This window comes from Rhinoraja longicauda, chromosome 1 (assembly GCF_053455715.1).
Source record: "Rhinoraja longicauda isolate Sanriku21f chromosome 1, sRhiLon1.1, whole genome shotgun sequence".
Classification (NCBI taxonomy): Eukaryota; Metazoa; Chordata; class Chondrichthyes; order Rajiformes; family Arhynchobatidae; genus Rhinoraja; species Rhinoraja longicauda.
The window spans coordinates 143,339,612-143,362,010 of record NC_135953.1 but is presented as its reverse complement, the minus strand read 5'-3'; the positions used below and the strand labels follow the sequence as shown (position 1 = coordinate 143,362,010).

General features: G+C 47.9%; 1 protein-coding gene across 1 annotated transcript in view; it reads left to right on the top strand.

Moving 5' to 3' along the window:
• The window catches only part of dgkq (diacylglycerol kinase theta), a 122,939-nt gene extending 100,807 nt beyond the window's left edge, over positions 1-22,132 (top strand). The window contains exons 20-24 of the mRNA XM_078407905.1: positions 1,491-1,637; positions 2,580-2,691; positions 5,535-5,687; positions 17,152-17,241; positions 21,299-22,132. Coding sequence (XP_078264031.1) covers positions 1,491-1,637; positions 2,580-2,691; positions 5,535-5,687; positions 17,152-17,241; positions 21,299-21,376 — 580 coding nt within the window. The 3' untranslated portion in view covers positions 21,377-22,132. The remainder of the gene's footprint in view (positions 1-1,490; positions 1,638-2,579; positions 2,692-5,534; positions 5,688-17,151; positions 17,242-21,298) is intronic.
• The last annotated feature ends 267 nt before the right edge of the window (positions 22,133-22,399 follow it).

Genomic DNA, 22,399 nt, shown 5'->3' with positions numbered 1-22,399 from the left:
CCCACTCCCTGCTCACCCACCCACACCCCACACCCACCCCACCCCCCACTCCCTGCTCACCCACTCCCACCCCACCCCCCACTCCCTGCTCACCCACTCCCACCCCACCCCCCACTCCCTGCCCACCCCCCACTCCCTGCCCACCCCACATCCACCCCACCCCCCACTCCCTGCTCACCCACTCCCACCCCACCCCCCACTCCCTGCCCACCCCCCACTCCCTGCCCACCCCCCACTCCCTGCCCACCCCACATCCACCCCACCCCCCACTCCCTGCTCACCCACTCCCACCCCACCCCCCCACTCCCTGCCCACCCCACCCCACATCCACCCCACTCCCTGCACACCCACTCCCTGCCCACCAACACCCACCCCACCCTCCACACCCTGCCCACCCACTCCCACCCCACCCCCCACTCCCTGCACACCCACTCCCTGCACACCCACTCCCTGCACACCCACTCCCTGCACACCCACCCCACCCCCCACTCCCTGCCCACCCACTCCCACCACCACATTCCCACCGCCACTTCACCACCGTCACTGTCCCCACCGCCACTTCCCCACCGTCACTGTCACTTCCCCACCGCCACTTCCCCAGCGCTACTTCCCCACCGCCACTTCCCCACTGTCACCGCCACTTCCCCACCGCCACTTCCGCACCACCACCGCGACTTCCCCACCGCCATTTCCCCACCGCCACTTCCCCACTGTCACTTCCCCACTGTCACTTCCCCACCGTCACTTCCCCACCGCCACTTCCCCACCGCCACTTCCCAACACCACTTTCCCACTGCCACTTCCCCACTGCCACTTCCCCACCGTCACTGTCACTTCCCCACCGCCACTTCCCCACCGCCACTTCCCCACCGCCACCTCCGCACCACCATCTCCGCACCGCCACTTCCCCACCACCCGCACCGCCACTTCCCCACCACCACCGCTACTTCCCCACCGCCACTTCCCTGCCACCACCGCCAGTTCCCCACCATCACTTCCCTACCGTCACTTCCCTACCACCACCTCCGCACCGCCACTTCCCCACCGTCACTTCCCCACCGCCACTTCCCCACCGCCACTTCCCCACCGTCACTTCCCCACCGCCACTTCCCCACTGTCACTTCCCCACTGTTACTGTCACTTCCCCACCGTCACTTCCCCACCGCCACTTCCCCACTGTTACTGTCACTTCCCCACCACCACTTCCCCACCACCATTTCCCCACCGTCACTTCCCCACGGCACTTACCCACCATCACTGTTACTTCCCCACCACCATTTCCCCACCGTCACTGTCACTTCCCCACCGTCACTGTCACTTCCCCACTGTCACTTCCCCACTGTCACTTCCCCACCGTCATTTCACCACCGTCACTTCCCCACCGCCACTTCCCCGGGAGGGAGGCACTGACTATTTGACTTCAAACATTATTTCCGAGACTGTAAATATATTTTCTTTCTTTCCCATTTGGCGTTTGTTTTGTGCGGCAGGTTTCATAACAAGGGGGTGTACGTGAAGGTGGGTCTGCAGAAGATCAGCCACACACGCAGTCTACACAAGGACATCACGCTGCAGGTGGATGACAGGGAACTCCAGCTGCCCAGCATTGAGGGGCTCATCTTCCTCAACATCCCCAGGTCAGCCCCTCACCACCCCTCCCCCCCACATCCCCAGCCCACTCCCAGCCCCTCACCACCCCTCCCCCACATCCCCAGCCCGCTCCCCCTCCCCCCCACATCCCCAGCCCAGCCCCTCACCACCCCTCCCCCACATCCCCAGCCCGCTCCCCCTCCCCCCCACATCCCCAGCCCAGCCCCTCACCACCCCTCCCCCCCACATCCCCAGCCCCCTCACCACCCATCCCCCCCACATCCCCAGCCCCCTCACCACCCCTCCCCCCCACATCCCCAGCCCCCTCACCACCCATCCCCCCCACATCCCCAGCCCCCTCACCACCCCTCCCCCCCACATCCCCAGCCCCCTCACCACCCATCCCCCCCACATCCCCAGCCCAGCCCAGCCCCTTACCACCCCTCCCCCCCCACATCCCCAGCCCAGCCCCTTACCACCCCTCCCCCCCCACATCCCCAGCCCAGCCCCTTACCACCCCTCCCCCCCCACATCCCCAGCCCAGCCCCTTACCACCCCTCCCCCCCCACATCTCCAGCCCAGCCCCTTACCACCCCTCCCCCCACATCCCCAGCCCCCTCACCACCCCTCCCCCCCACATCCCCAGCCCCCTCACCACCCATCCCCCCCACATCCCCAGCCCCCTCACCACCCATCCCCCCCACATCCCCAGCCCAGCCCCTCACCACACCTCCCCCCCACATCCCCAGCCCCCTCACCACCCCTCCCCATCCCCCCACATCCCCAGTTCAGCCCCTCACCACCCCCTCCCCCCCACATCCCCAACCCACTCCCCAGTCTCCACCCCCCCCCACCACATCCCCAGCCCACTCCCCCATCCCCACCCTTCCCCCCCACATCCCCAATGCATTGGATGGTGTTTACAATGAAGCAGCCTATGACTGTGTGATAGTGGTGGTCACCTCTGTGCTGTCTGCCTGTGTTCACAGCTGGGGATCAGGAGCGGATCTGTGGGGCGGAGACAGTGACGGCCACTATGACCGGCCCCGCATCGATGACGGCATGCTGGAAGTCGTCGCAGTCACTGGCGTGGTTCACATGGTAAAGGCACAAATGTGGAGCACACAGAGTGCTGGAGTAACTCAGCGGGTCAGGCAGCATCTGTGGAGAACATGGACACAGAGTGCTGGAGTAACTCAGCGGCTCAGGCAACATATCTGGAGAACATGGACACAGAGTGGTGGAGTAACTCAGCGGGTCAGGCAGCATCTGTGGAGAACATGGACACAGAGTGCTGGAGTAACTCAGCGGGTCAGGCAGCATCTGTGGAGAAGCCTCCACTCTGGACACATGGGCGTTGTATTATAACCCACGAGGTGATCAGTGCCTGTGAGTGGAGTGTGCATATCTGAGTGAGGTGACTGTCACACTCAAGTGGATAGTTTGCAGCCGGCCTGTCTCCCTTCCCCTGACTGAGTCTCCCGCCACTCTCTGCATCCAGTCTTGGGGCTGCAGTAGAATATTGCACACATCGAGCAGTCCTGTGAACAACTCACATTGTTTATCCTCCATTCTGTCCTTCCCTATAAAACATTTTGTCAAAAATCATCACATTCGACCTGGTGGCGCAGCGGTAGAGCTGCTGCCTCACAGCACCAGAGACCCGGCTTTGACACTGACCACGGGTGCTGTCTGTACGGAGTTTGTACGTTCTCCCTGCGACCTGCGTGAGTTTTCTCCATGTGCTCCGGTTTCCTCCCAAAGACGTGCGGGTTTGTGGGTTAATTGACTCCGTAAATTGCCCGCAGTGTGTAGGGAGTGGATGCAAATGTGGGATAGCATTAAAAACTATTGGTTGGTGTAGAGTCAGTGGGCCGAAGGGCCTTTTTCCATGCTGTATCTCTAAACTAAACTAAACAAAACATTCTTATGCCAAAGTCATAGAGTTATGTGTTTGGCCCATATCCCTCTAAACCTGTCCTATCCATGTACCTGACCAAATGTCTCTTAAACATTGTGATAGTACCTGCCTCAACTACAGTGCCCTCCATAATGATGGGACAAAGACCTATCATTTATTTATTTGCCTCTGTACTCCACAATTTGAGATTTGTAATATAAAAAATCACATTGGTTAATGTGCACATTGTCAGATTTTAATAAAGGCCATTTTTATACATTTTGGTTTCACCATGTAGAAATTAATAATAATAATAATAATAATATATTCCTTTATTTGTCCCACACCGCGGAAATTTACAGATTACAGAGCAATTACAGCAGTGTTTATACATAGTCCCCCCATTTCAGGGCACCATAATATTTGGGACACATGGTGTTTTTAATTGCCTCTTTAATGCAGGGAGAGCTCTCAGCACCAAGTCTTTCCTCCAGTCTTTCCATCACCTTTGGAAACGTTTATTGCTGTTTATCAACATGAGGACCAAAGTTGTGCCAATGAAAATCAAAGAAGCCATTATGAGACTGGGAAACAAGAATAAAACTGTTAGAGACATCAGCCAAACCAGAGGCTTACCAAAATCAATTGTTTGGAACATCATTAAGAAGAAAGAGAGCACTGGTGAGCTTACTAATCGCAAAGGGACTGGCAGGCCAAGGAAGACCTCCACAGCTGATGACAGAAGAATTCTCTCTATAATAAAGAAAAATCCCCAAACACCTGTTCGACAGATCAGAAACACTCTTCAGGAGTCAGGTGTGGATTTGTCAATGACCACTGTCCGTAGAAGACTTCATGAACAGAAATACAGAGGCTACACTGCAAGATGCAAACCACTGATTAGCTGCAAAAATAGGATGGCCAGGTTACAGTTTGCCAAGAACTACTTAAAAGAGCAATCACAGTTCTGGAAAAAGGTCTTGTGGACAGATGAGACGAAGACTAACTTATATCAGAGTGATGGCAAGAGCAAAGTATGGAGGAGAGAAGGAACTGCCCAAGATCCAAAGCATACCACCTCATCTGTGAAACACGGTGGTGGGGGTGTTATGGCCTGGGCATGTATGGCTGCTGAAGGTACTGGCTCACTTATCTTCATTGATGATACAACTGCTGATGGTAGTGGCATAATGAATTCTGAAGTGTATGGACACATCCTATCTGCTCATGTTCAAACAAATGCCTCAAAACACATTGGCCGGCGGTTCAGTCTACAGCAAGACAATGATCCCAAACATACTGCTAAAGCAATAAAGGAGTTTTTCAAAGCTAAAAAATGTCACATCTTGAACCCAATTGAGCATGCCTTTTATATGCTGAAGAGAAAACTGAAGGGGACTAGCCCCCAAATCAAGCATAAGCTAAAGGTGGCTGCAATACCATCAGCAGAGCATCACCAGAGAACTGGTGATGTCCGCGAATCGCAGACTTCAAGCGATCATTGCATGCAAAGGATATGCAACAAAATACTAAACATGACTACTTTCATTTACATGACATTGCTGTGTCCCAAACATTATGGTGCCCTGAAATGGGGGGGACTATGTATAAACACTGCTGTAATTTCTACATGGTGAAACCAAAATGTATAAAAATGGCCTTTATTAAAATCTGACAATGTGCACTTTTAACAACATGTGATTTTTTCTATTGCAAATCTCAAATTGTGGAGTACAGAGGCACATAAATAAATGCTGGGTCTTTGTCCCAAACATTATGGAGGGCACTGGAGCTCCGCTGGCAGTTCGTTCCATTCACTCACCTCTCTCTCTGTACAAATGTTACCCCTCATGTTGCTATTCAATTTTGGTACCCCCCCCCCACCTTAAATTCCTCCCCCCTCACCTTAAAAGTTCAGCTCCAGTCAAGCAGATGAAGAGAGAGCTTGATGTTAAGCTGCAACAGAAGCTGTGTAATGTGAGTGCTTTGTTGGGCGTGGGTGAGGATGCTGGGTGTGTTAACGGTGTGCCTTTGCTGTGTTCAGGGGCAGGTGCAGAGCGGCCTGAGGTCAGGCATCCGCATTGCGCAGGGCACCTACTTCCGCGTGACTCTGCTCAAGGCCATCCCTCTGCAGGTGGACGGGGAGCCCTGGATCCAGTCGCCAGGGATCATCATCATCTCAGCCGCGGGCCCAAAGGTAGGGAGACACCTCCAGCTGACACCCCCTCTTCATTTCCAACTGACTTCAACCTTTCCACTCCCCTCGCCCACTCCAACCTCACCCCCTCCGAACGTACAGCCCTCTGCTCACTCTGCAGCAACCACGACATTATAATCCAACCCGCCAGCAAGGGAGGTGCCTTGGTAGCGGGCGCGCTGACCTCTGACCGTGGTAGCCCGGCACGCTGACCTCTGACCGTGGTAGTGTGGCGCGCTGACCTCTGACCGTGGTAGTGTGGCGCTCTGACCCTGGTAGTGTGGCGCGCTGACCTCTGACCGTGGCAGTGTGGCGCGCTGACCTCTGACCCTGGTAGCCGGCACGCTGACCTCTGACTGTGGTAGTGTGGCGCGCTGACCTCTGACCCTGGTAGTCCGGCGCACTGACCTCTGACCGTGGTAGTCTGCCGCGCTGACCTCCGACCCTGGTAGTCCGGCGCACTGACCTCTGACCGTGGTAGTGTGGCGCGCTGACCTCTGACCCTGGTAGCCGGCACGCTGACCTCTGACCGTGGTAGTGTGGCGCGCTGACCTCTGACCGTGGTAGTGTGGCGCGCTGACCTCTGACCCTGGTAGTCTGGCGTGCTGACCTCTGACCGTGGTAGTGTGGCGTGCTGACCTCTGACCCTGGTAGCCGGCGCGCTGACCTCTGACCCTGTTAGCCGGCGCACTGACCTCTGACCCTGGTTGCCGGCGCGCTGACCTCTGACCGTGGTAGTGTGGCGAGCTGACCTCTGACCGTGGTAGTGTGGCGCGCTGACCTCTGACCGTGGTAGTTTGGCGCGCTGACCTCGACCGGGCTTCTCAGACACCTCCTCCTACTTATCCTTGGACCATGACCCCACAGACGAGCACCAGACAATAATATCACAGACCATTACTGATTTCATCACTTCTGGCTGTCTGCCCTCCACAGCCTCCAACCTTATCGTTTTCCAGCTACGCACGGCCCGGTTTTACCTTCTCCCCAAATTCCACAAACACAAGTGCTCTGGCAGCTTATCCATGTCCCACAGAAATGACTTCCACGCACCTCGACTACATCCTATCCCTCCTGGTCCATCCCTCCCTGCCTATGTCCAAGAACAGTCTGAAGAAGGGTCACAACCTGAAACGTCAACCATTCCTTCTCTAACCCACTGAGTTACTCCAGCTTTTTGTGTCTATCTTCGGTGTAAACCAGCATCTGCAGTTCACACCTCCTCACTTATCGTGGGCCATGGATCTACCGGAAGAGCACTTTATTCTAGTTGGATATCACTGACAGGGAATGTTGCAAATAGGTCAGGGCAAAATCCAGCTTAACTTAAAAGGTGAACTTAAATGTTGATATTGTTTCCTATTGTCGTGTCAAGACACAGTGCAAATCTTTTGTTTACACACTATTCACTCAAACTAAATCATTCTATAGAGGCAGAGGGAGCTCTGGAATCATGAGCAAAACACAAAGTGCTGGAGGAACTCACTGGGTCAAGCAGCAACGGTGGGAGGAATTTACAGGCAACGCTATGGGTTGGGACCTTTCTTCAGATTACTCAGACCACACATGAATAAATTGACAACTACAAGTACAATGAGGAAAGATTGGAAAGACTGGGCTTGTATTCACTAGAGTTTAGAAGGATGAGAGGGGATCTTATAGAGACGTATAAAATTATAAAAGGACTGGACAAGCTAGATGCAGGAAAAATGTTCCCAATGTTGGGGGAGTCCAGAACCAGGGGCCACAGTCTAAGAATAAAGTGGAGGCCATTTAAAACTGAGGTGAGAAAAAACTTTTTCACCCAGAGAATTGTGATTTTGTGGAATTCGCTGCCACAGAGGGCAGTGGAGGCCAATTCACTGGATGAATTTAAAAGAGAGTTAGATCGAGCTCTAGGGGCTAGCGGAATCAAGGGATATAGGGAGAAGACAGGCACAGGTTACTGATTGTGGATAATCAGCCATGATCACAATGAATGGCGGTGCTGGCTCGAAGGGCCAAATGGCCTCCTCCTGCACCTATTTTAGACAATAGACAATAGGTGCAGGAATAGGCCATTCGGCCCTTCGAGCCAGCACCACCATTCAATGTGATCATGGCTGATCATTCTCAATCAGTAGCCCGTTCCTGCCTTCTCCTCATACCCCCTGACTCCGCTATCCTTAAGAGCTCTATCTAGCTCTCTCTTGAATGCATTCGGAGAATTGGCCACCACTGCCTTCTGAGGCAGAGAATTCCAGAAATCTACAACTCTCTGACTGAAAAAGTTTTTCCTCATCTCCGTTCTAAATGGCCTACCCCTTATTAAACTGTGGCCCCTGGTTCTGGACTCCCCCAACCTTGGGAACATGTTTCCTGCCTCTAACGTGTCCAACCCCTTAATAATCTTATATGTTTCAATAAGATCCCCTCTCATCCTTTTAAATTCCAGTGCCTAGTCGCTCCAGTCTTTCAACATATGATAGTACCGCCATTCCGGGAATTAACCTAGTAAACCTACACTGCACGCCCTCAATAGCAAGAATATCCTTCCTCAAATTTGGGAAGGAATTCTCCTTCATCATATAAAATTATAAAAGGACTGGATAAGGTAGATGCAGGAAAAATGTTCCCAATGTTGGGCGAGTCCAGAACCAGGGGCCACAGTCTAAGAATAAAGGGGAGGCCATTTAAAACTGAGGTGAGAAAAAACATTTTCACCCAGAGAGTTGTGAATTTTGTGGAATTCTCTGCCACAGAGGAGGCCAAATCACTGGATGGATTTAAGAGAGAGTTAGATAGAACTCTAGGGGCTAGTGGAATCAAGGGATATGGGGGAAGACATGCACGGGGTATTGATTGGGGACGATCAGCCATGATCACAATGAATGGCGGTGCTGGCTCGAAGGGCCGAATGGCCTCCTCCTGCACCTATTTTCTATGTTTCTATGCACACAGTACTCCAGGTGCAGTCTCACCAGGGCCCTGTACAATGCAGAAGGACCTCTTTGCTCCTACACTCAACTCCTCTTGTTATGAAGGCCAACATTCCATTGGCTTTCTTCATTGCCTGCTGTACCTGCATGCTTCCTTTCAGTGACTGATGCACTAGGACACCCAGATCTCGTTGTACGTCCCCTTTTCCTAACTTGACATCATTCAGATAATAATCTGCCTTCGTATTCTTACCACCAAAGTGGATAACCTCACACTTATTAAACTGCATCTGCCATGCATCCGCCCACCCACAAAACCTGTCCAAGTCACCCTGCAACCTCATAGCATCTTCCTCACAGTTCACACTACCACCCAGCTTTGTATCATCTGCAAATTTGCTAATGGTACTTTTAATCCCTTCATCCAAATCATTAATGTATATTGTAAATAGCTGCGGTCCCAGCACCGTGCCTTGTGGTACCCCACTAGTCACTGCCTGCCATTCTGAAAGGGACCCATTTATCCCCACTCTCTGCTTTCTGTCTGTCAACCAATTTTCTATCCATGTCAGTACCCCACCCCAATACCATGTGCTCTAATTTTGCCCACTAATCTCCCATGTGGGACCTTGTTGAAGGCTTTCTGTAAGTCAAGGTACACTGCATCGCCTGTCAATTTTCCTAGTTACATCCTCAAAATATTCCAGATGATTAGTCAAGCATGATTTCCCCTTCGTAAATCCATGCTGACTCGGAACGATCCTGTTACTGCTATCCAAATGCTCCGCAATTTCGTCTTTTATAATTGACTCCAGCATCTTCCCCACCACTGATGTCAGACTAACTGGTCTATAATTTCCTGTTTTCTCTCTCCCTCCTTTCAACTCGTCTGCCATTTCCTTGTTCCCCATAATAAATTCCCCTGCTTCTGTCTTCAAGGGACCCACATTTGCCTTAACTATTTTTTTCCTCTTCACATACCTAAAAAAGCTTTTACTATCCTCCTTTATATTATTGGCTAGCGAACCTCATGTTTTCTCCCTGTATTGCCTTTTTAGTTATCTTCTGTTGCTCTTTAAAAGAGTCCCAATCCTCTGGCTTCCCGCTCTTCTTTGCTATGTTATACTACTTCTCTTTTATTTTTATGTTGTCCTTGACTTCCCTTGTCAGCCATGGGTGCCTCTTACTCCCCTTAGAATCTTTCCTCCTCTTTGGGATGAATTGATCCTGCAACTTCTGCATTATTCCCAGGAATACCTGCCATTGCTGTTCCACCATCTTCCCTGCTAGGGCCTCCTTCCAGTCAATTCTGGCCAGCCTCATGCCTCTGTAATCCCCTTTGCTATACTGTAATACTGATTTTCCCTTCTCCCTCTCAATTTGGAGATTAAAACTTATCATATTATGATCACTACCTCCTAATGGCTCTTTTACCTTGAGTTGCCTTATCAGATCAGGTTCATTACGCAACACTAAATCCAGAATTGCCTTCTCCCTGGTAGGCTCCAGTACAAGCTGTTCTAAGAATCCATCTCGGAGGCATTCCACAAACTCCCTTTAGTGGTGTCCATTACCAACCTGATTTTCCTAGTCTACCTGCATGTTGAAATCTCCCATAACCACCGTAGCATTACATTTGTGACATGCCAATTTTAGCTCTTGATTCAACTTGCACCTTATGTCGAGGCTACTGTTTGGGGGCCTGTAGATAACTCCCATTAAGGTCTTTTTACCCTTACAATTCCTCATTTCTATCCATACTGATTCTACATCTCCTGATTCTATGTCACCCCTTGCAAGGGAGTGAATATCATTCCTTACCAACAGAGCGACCCCACCCCCTCTGCCCACCTGTCTGTCTTTTCTATACGTTGTGTACCCCTGAATATTCAGTTCCCAGCCTTGGTCCTCTTGTAGCCATGTCTCTGTGATTCCCACAACATCATACTTGCCAATGTCTAACTGAGCCTCAAGCTCATCCACTTTATTTTTTATACTTTGTGCATTTAAATACAACACTTTAACTTCGGTATTCACCTCCCCTCTCACACCATTGGCCCTGACCTTACTCTCTTATCCCATCTAGATCTTTCCTTCCCATTTATTCGAGAGTCCTTAGCAATTTCTCCTGTATTCGCTTCCCCTTTAACTTCATATTGCCAATTTGTCAACCCCTCCCCCCCCACACTACTTAATTTAGTGTAGCACTAGCAAACGTGACTGCCTGAATGTTGGTCCCCCTGCTGTTAAGGTGTAACCCGTCCCTTTTGTACAGGTCACCTCTACCCCAGAAGAGATCCCAGTGGTCTAGAAATCTAAATCCCTGCTCCCTGCACCAGCCCCTCAGCCATACATTCATATCCCCGATCTCTCTGTTCCTGCCCTCACCAGCACGAGGTACAGGTAGCAGTCCAGAGATAACTACCCTCGACGTCCTACTTCTCAGTCTTCTTCCTAACTCTCTAAACTCACGTTGCAATATCTCCTTCCTCTTCCTCCTGACGTTGTTCGTGCCCACGTGCACAACTACTTCCGGTTGATCTCCTTCCCTCGCTAGGATGTTCTGAAGCCGGTCCGTGATGTCTTGAACCATGGCACCAGAGAGGCAACAGACCATCCTCAAGTCCCGCCTTCCGCCACAGAATCTACTGTCCGTACCTCGGACAATGGAGTCTCCCACTATTATGGCTCTTCCTGACTTCAGTCTCCCCGGTCGAGTCTCCTTGCCTGGATTAGAGCCACCAACATGTCCGCCGCTCGGACTGGAAGCGTCTTCTGCCCCGACAGCTCCCAAGAGGGTGTACCTGTTTGCAATAGGCACAGCCACCTGTAGTCCATGTTTTCTATGTTTCTAAAGTTAGGAGGTGTGATAAACCTGTAGTTGCCACCAAAATTAGTGGTGGTGTGGAGACTGAGGAAAGGTGGCTCAAACTGCAGTATGAGATGCATTCAATGGCAAGTTGAGAACAGCAATGGCAACAGGAATGAGAGTGATACAGTGTGGAAACAGGCCCTTCAGCCCAACTTGCCCACACCGGCCAACATGTCCCAACTACACAAATCCCACGTCTGCATTTATCCCTCTGAACCTATCCTATCCATGTACCTGTCTAAACGTTTCTTAAATGTTGCAATAGTCCCTACCTCAACTCCCTCCGGCAGCTCGCTCCATACAAAGGAAGGACATTAGCTCGGAGAATGTGGAATCGATATGGGTAGAGCTGCGAAACACTAAGGGGCAGAAAACGCTAGTGGGAGTTGTGTACAGGCCACCTAACAGCAGTAGTGAGGTTGGGGATGGCATCAAGCAGGAAATTAGAAATGCATGCACCAAAGGCGCAGCAGTTATAATGGGTGACTTCAATCTACATATAGATTGGGTGAACCAAACTGGCAGGGGTGCTGAGGAAGAGGATTTAATGGAATGTTTGCGAGATGGTTTTCTAAACCAACATGTCGAGGAACCAACGAGAGAGCAGGCCATTCTAGACTGGGTATTGAGTAATGAGGAAGGGTTAGTTAGCAGTCTTGTTGTGCGAGGCCCCTTGGGCAAGAGTGATCATAATATGGTGGAGTTCTTCATTAGGATGGAGAGTGACAAAGTCAATACAGAAACAAGTGTTCTGAACTTAAAGAAAGGTAACTTTGAGGGTATGAGGCGTGAATTGTCTAAGATAGACTGGCAATTGATGCTGAAAGCGTTGACGGTGGACATGCAATGGAAGGCATTTAAAGGTCGCATGGATGAACTACAACAAGTGTTTGGCAAAAGAACAAACCAGGAAAGGTAGTGCATCCGTGGCTAACAAGGGAAATCAAGGATAGTATTAAAACAAAAGATGAAGCATACAGATTAGCCAGAAAAAGTAGCATACCAGAGGACTGGGAGAAATTCAGAGTCCAGCAGAGGAGGACAAAGGGTTTAATTAGGAAAGGGAAAATAGATTATGAGGGAAAACTGGCAAGGAACATAAAAACTGACTGCAAAAGCTTTTATAGATATGTGAAGAGAAAAAGATTAGTTAAGACAAATGTAGGTCCCTTGCAGTCGGAAACAGGTGAATTGACCATAGGGAACAAGGAGATGGCAGACCAATTGAACAAATACTTTGGTTCTGTCTTCACTAAGGAAGACATAAACCGTCTGCCGGAAATAGCGGGGGACCGGGGGTCTAATGAGATGGAGGAACTGAGGGAAATCCAGGTTAGTCGGGAAGTGGTGTTAGGTAAATTAAATGGATTAAAGGCAGATAAATCCCCAGGGCCAGATAGGCTGCATCCCAGAGTGCTTAAGGAAGTAGCCTCAGAAATAGTGGATGCATTAGCGATAATTTTTCAAAACTCCTTAGATTCTGGAGTAGTTCCTGAGGACTGGAGGGTAGCTAATGTAACCCCACTTTTTAAAAAGGGAGGGAGAGAGAAAACGGGGAATTATAGACCAGTTAGCCTAACATCGGTAGTGGGGAAAATGCTAGAGTCAGTTATTAAAGATGTGATAGCATCACATTTGGAAAGTGGTGAAATCATCGGACAAAGTCAGCATGGATTTACAAAAGGCAAATCATGTCTGACGAATCTTATAGAATTTTTCGAGGATGTAACTAGTAGAGTGGATAAGGGAGAACCAGTCGATGTGTTATATCTGGACTTTCAGAAGGCCTTCGACAAGGTCCCACATAGGAGATTGGTGTACAAACTTAAAGCACACGGTATTGAGGGTTCAGTGTTGAGGTGGATAGAAAATTGGTTGGCGGACAGGAAGCAAAGAGTAGGAATAAACGGGTCCTTTTCGGAATGGCAGGCAGCGACTAGTGGGGTACCGCAAGGCTCAGTGCTGGGACCCCAGTCATTTACAGTGTATATTAATGATTTGGACGAGGGAATTGAATGCAACATCTCTAAGTTTGCGGATGACACGAAGCTGGGTGGCAGTGTTAGCTGCGAGGAGGATGCTAGGAGGCTGCAGAGTGACTTGGATAGATTAGGCGAGTGGGCAAATGCATGGCAGATGCAATATAATGTGCAGTTTTGGGCTCCTAATCTGAGGAAAGACGTTCTTGCCTTAGAGGGAGTACAGAGAAGGTTCACTAGATTGATCCTGGGATGGCGGGACTTTCATATGAAGAAAGACTGGATAGACTAGGCTTGTCCTCGCTGGAATTTAGAAGACTGAGGGGGGATCTTATAGAAACATATAAAATTCTTGGGGTTGGAGAGGCTAGATGCGGGAAGATTGTTCCCGATGTTGGAGGAGTCCAGAACCAGGGGTCACAGCTTAAGGATAAGGGGGAAGTCTTTCAGGACCGAGATGAGAAAACATTTCTTCACACAGAGAGTGGTGAGTCTGTGGAATTCTCTGCCACAGAAGGTAGTTGAGGCCAGTTCATTGGCTATATTTAAGAGGGAGTTAGATGTGGCCCTTGTGGCTAAAGGGGTCAGGGGGTATGGAGAGAAGGCAGGTACAGGTTACTGAGCTGGATGATCAGCCATGATCATATTGAATGGCGGTGCAGGCTCGAACGGCCGAATGGCCTACTCCTGCACCTATTTTCTATGTTTCTATCCACCACCCTTTGTGTAAAAGATGTACGTGGGAGGTTGCCTCAGGTTCCTATTAAATCTTTGCTTCCTCACCTTAAACCTATGTCCCCTGGCTCTCTATTCTCCTAATCTGGGCAAAAGACTGTAAAAGCATTTACCTGATCTATACCTCTCGTGATTTTGTCCACCTCTATAAGATCCCCCTCATCCTCCTGCGCTCCAAGTCGCAATCTGCTCAACCTCTCCCTGTAGCTCAGACCCTCGAGTCCTGGCAACATCCTCGTAAGTCTTCTCTGTACCCTTTCCAACTTGACATCTTTCCTACAACATGGTGCCCAAAACTGAACACAATACTTTAAAACGTGACCTCACTAATGTTTTGTTAAACTATAACGTGAGCTTATAATTTCTATGCACAATATTCTGTCTGATTAAGATCTTGCCCATGTGTTTCCTAAAATGCTACACGTATTAAATTCCATCAACCCACCTGGCCAAACGATCCAGATCCTGCTGCACTTTTTGAGAACCATCTTCACTATCTACAATACCAACCACTTTTGTATCATCAGCACACTAGCTAATCTTGCCGTACGTTTTCATCCAAATCATTGATATTGTTGACAAACAGCAATGGGCCCAGCACTAAACCCTGAGGCACACCACTAGTCACAGGCCTCCAGTCCGAGAAGCAACCTTCCACCATCACCCTCTGTTTCCTTCCATGGAGCCAATTTGCTATCCATTCAGCTATCTCTCCTTGGATAAAAACATAGAAACATAGAAAATAGGTGCAGGAGTAGGCCATTCGGCCCTTCGAGCCTCGAGATTCAATATGATCATGGCTGATCATCCAGCTCAGTAGCCTGTACCTGCCTTCTCTCCATACCCCCTGATCCCTTTAGCAAAAAGGGCCACATCTAACTCCCTCTTAAATATAGCCAATGAACCGGCCTCAACTACCTTCTGTGGCAGAGAATTCCACAGACTCACCACTCTCTGTGTGAAGAAATGTTTTCTCATATCGGTCCTAAAAGACTTCCCCCTTATCCTTAAGCTGTGACCCCTGGTTCTGGACTCCCCCAACATCGGGAACAATCTTCCCGCATCTAGCCTCTCCAACCCCTTAAGAATTTTATATATTTCTATAAGATCCCGCCTCAGTCTTCTAAATTCCAGCGAGTACAAGCCCAGTCTATCCAGTCTTTCCTCATATGAAAGTCCCGCCATCCCAGGGATCAATCTGGTGAACCTTCTCTGTACTCCCTCTAAGGCAAGAACGTCTTTCCTTAGGTTAGGAGACCAAAACTGCACACAATACTCCAGGTGCGGTCTCACCAAGGCCCTGTACAACTGCATCCTAGCATCCTCCTCGCAGCTAACACTGCCACCCAGCTTCGTGTCATCCGCAAACTTAGAGATGTTGCATTCAATTCCCTCGTCCAAATCATTAATATATACTGTAAATCCCATGCGATCTAACCTTCCAGAGCAGCCTACCATGCGGAACCTTGTCGAATGCTTTGCTGGTCTATATCTAGACCAGCTCTGCCCTCATCGACCTTTTTGGTCACGTCTTCCAAAAACGTTCAGAATTTTGAGATACAACCTCCCACGTACAAAACCATGTTATCACTGATTAGCCCTTGTCTATCCAAATGCCTGTATAACCTATCCCTCAGAATACTCTCCAGTAACTTACCAACGACAGATGTTAAGCTCACCGGCCTATAGTTCCCAGCATTTTCCTTGTAGCCTTTCTTGAAAAGAGGCACAACATTTGCCACCCTCCAGTCTTCCGGCACCTCTCCTGTATTTAAGGACGACTCGTAAATTTCAACCAGGGCCCCCGCAATTTCCTCTCTAGTTTCCCACAATGTCCTCGGATATATCTGATCAGGCCCTGGAGATTTGTCTACCTTCATACACGACAGTGCCTTCAGCACCTCTTCGACCGTAACACTGACTGCTCTCAAGACACTTCCAGTGACTGCCCCAAGTTCCTCCGTCCTACTGTCTTTCTTCTCGTTAAATACAGGGAGAAATACTCATTGAGGACCTTGCCCATCTCCTGTGGCTCCACACAGAGGTTTCTGATTCCTGAGAGGTCCCACTCTCTCTCTGTGAGGTGATGTATTGAGAGCAGAGAAGGGTGGGGACCTCAGACACCAATCACAGATCATAGAGCAAGAAAACCGGCCCTTCGGCCCAACTCATCCTTGCCGATTGAGATTCCCCATTCAAGCTAGTCCCATTTTCCCACTCATGAGCCAGGGAATTGAGGCAGATGCGATAGTGGTGTTTACATAGAAACATAGAAAATGCAGGAGGAGGCCATTTGGCCCTTCGAGCCAGCACCGCCATTCATTGTGATCATGGCTGATCATCCACAATCAGTAACCCGTGCCTGCCTTCTCCCCATATCCTTTGATTCCACTAGCCCCTAGAGCTCTATCTAACTCTCTTTTAAATTCATCCAGTGAATTGGCCTCCACTGCCCTCTGTGGCAGAGAATTTCACAAATTCACAACTCTCTGGGTGAAAAGGTTTTTTTCTCACCTCAGTTTTAAATGGCCTCCCCTTTATTCTTAGACTGTGGCCCCTGGTTCTGGACTCCCCCAACATTGGGAACATTTTTCCTGCATCTAGCTTGTCCAGTCCTTTCATAATTTTATATGTTTCTTAAGATTCCCTCACATCCTTCTAAACTCCAGTGAATACAAGCCCAGTCTTTCCAATCTTTCCTCATATGACAGTCCCGCCATCCCGGGGATTATCCTCGTGAACCCACGCTGCACTGCCTCAATAAGACTTTTGGATAGGCACATGGATAGGAGGGATATGTGAGGCAGACAAGAGTTGATCAAGGCATCATGTTAGGCACAGACATTGTGGGCCGAATGGCCTGTTCCTGTGCTGTGCTGATCCATGCAAAGCAACATTCACATTTCATTCTGAAGGAAAACACTGTTTTGCATCTGTTGTGATTTCTTGTTTTCTTTCAGGTTCAAATGTTGAAAAAATGCAAACAGAAGCAGAAAAAACAACCTGGGAGTTTCAAGGATTCAAGAAGTGAGATCTCTCCTGCCTCAGAAGTGAGCAGCTGAAAATTCAACAACCTTTTCCAGTTCATGTGAAGATCTGGTGACGTAAATGTCAAGGTTACGTGCTGAATAATATCCAGTTTGTAATAATTCTGAGATGTATTTGTTTCCGCTCAAAATGTAATGGGAGCTTTGCCTGGCATTCCCGTAACAGACACTGAATTAGCAACAACATGGTTCCTGTTTCTTGTTCAACAAGGTGGAAGAGTTACCAATTAATCACCAGTAAACCTACACGAGGAAAGGCCTCAATCTTTGCCCCTCCGGGACCTGCTCTGTGGATCATAAAACGAGCAGCCCTTCACTCCGATAACCTCCGCAGTGTGTGGGCTGGGAAGACGTGCTCAGTCCATGTGGCTACTTGGCCCTTATTTTGAAAACAAATCTCAAAGTATTTCTGAATTGTTTTATTCCAAACCCACACACATTCCTTTTAAGAGACTGCAAGTTCTTATATTCTTAATTTAGAAAAAGGACATTCGAAATTTCAAGTATTGGTTTACCTCAGATTACTTAATTAGCGTTGAGATGGTAAAGCCAATTAATTAAACATGTACTGTCCACCTTGATGCTGATCTTTAGTGTACTTTCAAAAAGACATGTTTGCAGAGAGAAAATAGTTTTACACAGAAATATTTATGTTTGTGGGTGATCTTCAGGGATATATCGTTAATGTTTGGATGCACACTCGTTATTGATTAGTCTTTCTGCCGATACATTAATGCCATTGGAATTCATGCAACCCTTGATTGCAAACACACTATTCATAACCTTTTAATGCAGCAACTGGTAAAATAGCAAATGATCGCTAACATGTGTAGCAACACTACCTGTACAGACTTTTACATTTGATGGAAATTAATAGGACAAAAACTGCAGATGCTGGTTAAAATTGATGATAGGCACAAAATGCTGGAGTAACTCAGCAGGTCATGCAGCATCTCTGGTAAGAATGGGTAACGTTTCGGGTTAAAAAAAACGCAACGTCACCCATTCCTTCTCTCCAGAGATGCTGCCTGACCCACTGAGTTACTGCAGCATTTTGTGTCCACCTTTGATGGAAATTAATGTGCCCTTTTGAAATATATAGTGCCAAATCAGTGCAAACGCTTTGCAAACGCTTTGTCTCACCTGAGTTTTCTTCATGTGCCAATTTTGCAAACCATAATCTTGCAAATTTTCATTCTGGGGTTACCTTAGATCACGCACTGTGATTAATCCCTGCTGAACCTTGCAAAGCTGCAGCAGCTGTGACTGAAGATCATCACTCTGTCTGTTTGACTAATTCCTTACAGGCAATATTCCCCTCTTTGTTCCCTCTGCCGGCTTTGGTGGCCACGTGTCTCTCACCATCTCATTCTGCAAATAACGTCCTGATGATAGTTGCAAACTGTAGGAACACCAGAGACTGCAGGTGCTGGAATCGTGAGCAAAACAGAGTGCTGGAGGAACTTCAACCGTCCAATTGTCTCCTCAGACGCTGCCTGATTCACCTGCTCCAGCAGTTTGTGGTGTTGCAAACTTCACTTGCCAATCCTTTATTCTATGACAATCTCTCTTTGAACTTTACCCATCACTGTTAGTACAATTGTTAGCACTGTTGTGCTCTTTGGAGAGCACAAATAGGTGATGTTTCGGGTCAGTAGGATCCCCACCTGACCATGTTCTGCAGGTGTGATGCCTGACCTGCTGAGTTACTCCAGCACTTGGTCTTTTTGTTCTAAACCAGCATCTGCAGTTCCTTGTGTTCCTGCTATTAGTACATTGCCTGGTTTTGGCAATAAATGCCAATGTTTATCCTACAGATAACAAAGTATAAAAGCGGCCAAAAATGGCATTTTCAAACGCTATATCTTGTATCTTGTTTTCATGTAAAACGCCAGTGCTGGAGGCACATGCTCCTTAGTTTAGCTGCTCCAGTACGTGTCCAGCAGTGAGGAGATGTCAACGTCAATCCCTGCTGCCCCTGCACAGTGTGGCCACAATTAACAGTCATTGTCACTGTTCTGGCTGCTCTGCCTTCAGTGATCGATCACAACATTCCTCCCTCACTCAGCTCAGCATCAGTCCGAGAAATGTGGATAAGAATACATTTGTCAAATTCTCATGAATGGAGTTGAATCTCACACCCAATATCATCTAACAGGATTGAAGCCGCATTATTATTTTAAATTTCATGTTCGAAGTTCAACTTTCTCTTAATTTGCCAACACTCCAACGTAATTAATTACATCAAAATGAAGTCCTGTGCTGAAATGAAAACAGTGTTCTAAGGTGTTACTGCTCTTTCTGGCCCACGGATGCTGTTTAAACTGCTGATTGTTTTCAGCATTGCCTGTTTTTAATCCCAGATTCCAACGTTATGGTTGTTTGTATTGGAATTGCTTTGGTGACTGTTGCTCGGTGCTGATCTGATTTAGGGTTGGGCAACACCTCATTTAATGTGCTTTTCAATCCTTCACAGATGCCATGAGCACAATATTCCAGGCAGCTAAGGTTCGCATGCAAATCCAGCACTTTTCTCCTTGTGTTCACATGCTCTGACTGAACGGAATCTGCACCCATTGAAAAATGGGAAACTTTCTCCGTCCCAAAATGTTTACATTTTGAGTTTCCAGAGTTCTATTTTGCTAATGATGATGGGTTTCGCATATTTGTACGTTTATTGATTTGACAGAAGCAATTCTATTTTGTTATGGTGTTTAAAGTTTTGTGGATAACTTAATATTTTCAGTATCTTGGGAATTATATTTATGTGGTACGTTTTTTTTAAACAATAATTGCAACTACAAGAATATAGAGTGGACTGGAGATGCTGAAAAGCTAGGCAAAACCCAAAGTGTGGAGGAACTCAGTGGGTCAGGCAGCAACTGGACAGATAACGTTTCAGGTCAGGAAATCTGAAGAAGTGTCCTGACGGGAAACGCCACCTGTATATTCCCTCCACAGACGCTGCCTGACCCGCTGAGTTCCTCCAGCACTGTGTGTTTTGCTATTGGTGATGATACATTCCACACACTTCTTGTGACCACTTTATTCAACAAGGGACAGATCCATTTTCACTCATCTGGAGTTGCCATATTTACACCCTATTTTCCTACAGAGGGATAATAAACAATTGATTGTTTCACTGACCAAAGCTGAAAGGTTGTCTTAGAAAATAGGTGCAGGAGGAGGCCATTTGGCCCTTCGAGCCAGCTTAGGCCATTAGGCCCTTCGAGGCATTTTAGTGTATCAAAGCAGTATTTTAATCCACAACAATATTTCATAATGTCTGATTTGCTGTGAATTTGGCCGTTTCCCTGCACAGATGAACCATGTGGGCTGCCTTACCGAGATCAGAATAGTTCAATATAAATGTTGGCCTGGAGTTACTATCACTGTTGGTGCCTTGGTATGATTTGATCGCTTTCTAGACAAGATCAGAACAGGACATTTAGAGTATTAAACAGAGTGTCAAGCTTAAACCGTGGGTGAAATCTACAGACCCAAAACTGTCTCTAATACCTTATTACCAAAAGATACTTGCATCAGGAGAAACGTGTTTTTGCCTAATGTCGAGCATTAACCAAAGTGAATACTCATAGTAACAGCCTGGTTTCTACACTGTAACTCTGCTGTCTTTGTATTACCATTGTCCTGTGAAGGACACTTATGTTGCTGCTGGGAGGTATCTGTGGAATTTATTATATTGCATTTTGGTAAGAAGATGCAGTAATATGTTCACCTACCTGTTTAGTTACCTTGCAACCAATCACACTCTTGACATTCCAAAAGTTAAAACGTTGAAAATGTTGAAACGGAACAGTTCTTTCATGAAATACCAACGCTTTGTGTAACCATTAAATAAACTGCCCCTTTCATGCACTGTGGATATCTATCTGTGTGGTTACACTCATTGTTTTCTTAGGCTGCTGCAATCCATTTTAACGGTCAATGCCTTTGTTAAAAGCAAGCTTGAGGTGTACAAATGAATAGTTACTGAGCAGATGAACAGCAAATTGTTTACTTCTAACGTCTTATTCCAGTTGTTTTTGTGTGATGTTAGTTTTCAGACGGAAGCCAGAGGGAATGTTTCTTGTCCACAACGTGTTGTACTGAGTGTGGGACTTGTGCTGAATGCTGATCTGACCACCATGCCACTTGTCATGGTTGCTTTCTAGACAAGATCAGAACAGGACATCCTGCTCGGACAGTCTGCGTGACTCCATGCTCATTGTATCAGGCTGTGCCGACTTATAAACTGTTGAGTAAATGAGTTGCTTGGTTGGTTGTTAAAAACATTGCACTGTGGTCTACATTAGCCTTCTTCTGAATGTAATTCTGTGTGTGGAAAGGATACTAAACTCAGAAACATCTGTAAAATTATCTCCAATTTTACGAAAGGTTGCACATTTTACGAAACAATTTTACGAAAGGTGATCCAGTTGCACAGATGAACTTCATTAATCCATCGGTGGTATGGGGCAAGTTTTTACACAGAGGGTGGTGGGTGCCTGGAACGTGCTGCCAGAGGTGGTGGTGGAGGCAGATACGATAATGGTATTTTTAGACATTAGGATATATACATGGATATGCAGGGAATAGAGGGATATGAATTATGTGCAGGCAGAGGAGGTTCATTTGGCAGCATGTTCAGCACAGGCATTATGGGCCAAAGTTCATAAGACATAAGAATGGGGCCATTTGACATAATGCATCTGTTCCGCATAGCCTGTTCCTGTGCTATATTGTTCTATGTTTGCATGTTGAGTCTTCAAGTGTGTACTCTACCACTCTTGCATTACTTGTGTATAGTTGTATAGTCAAGTGTTTTATTTGTCATATGTATCAAAATGGAACAATGAATCTCTTGCAGCAGCAGCAGCACAACAGGTTTGTAAACACAGCATTCAATAAATATGAATAAAGTTCAATATTCTCACCTGTATCCACCAATCATTTGCCAGGCTTGATCGCCCTCCTCCACTGCACCAGGCTGAGGAAATGTCCGTTGCCTCCGCAGGAACTGTGAGGGTGTTCTGCCACTCTCCCACCCTCCCTCATTGTGCGCCCAGATACACGCACTACGCAACTGTAACGCTACAGTGCCATGACACAACATTGTGTACTGTGGTATTTTGCTCTCTGTTGTATCTGTTATGCTTGT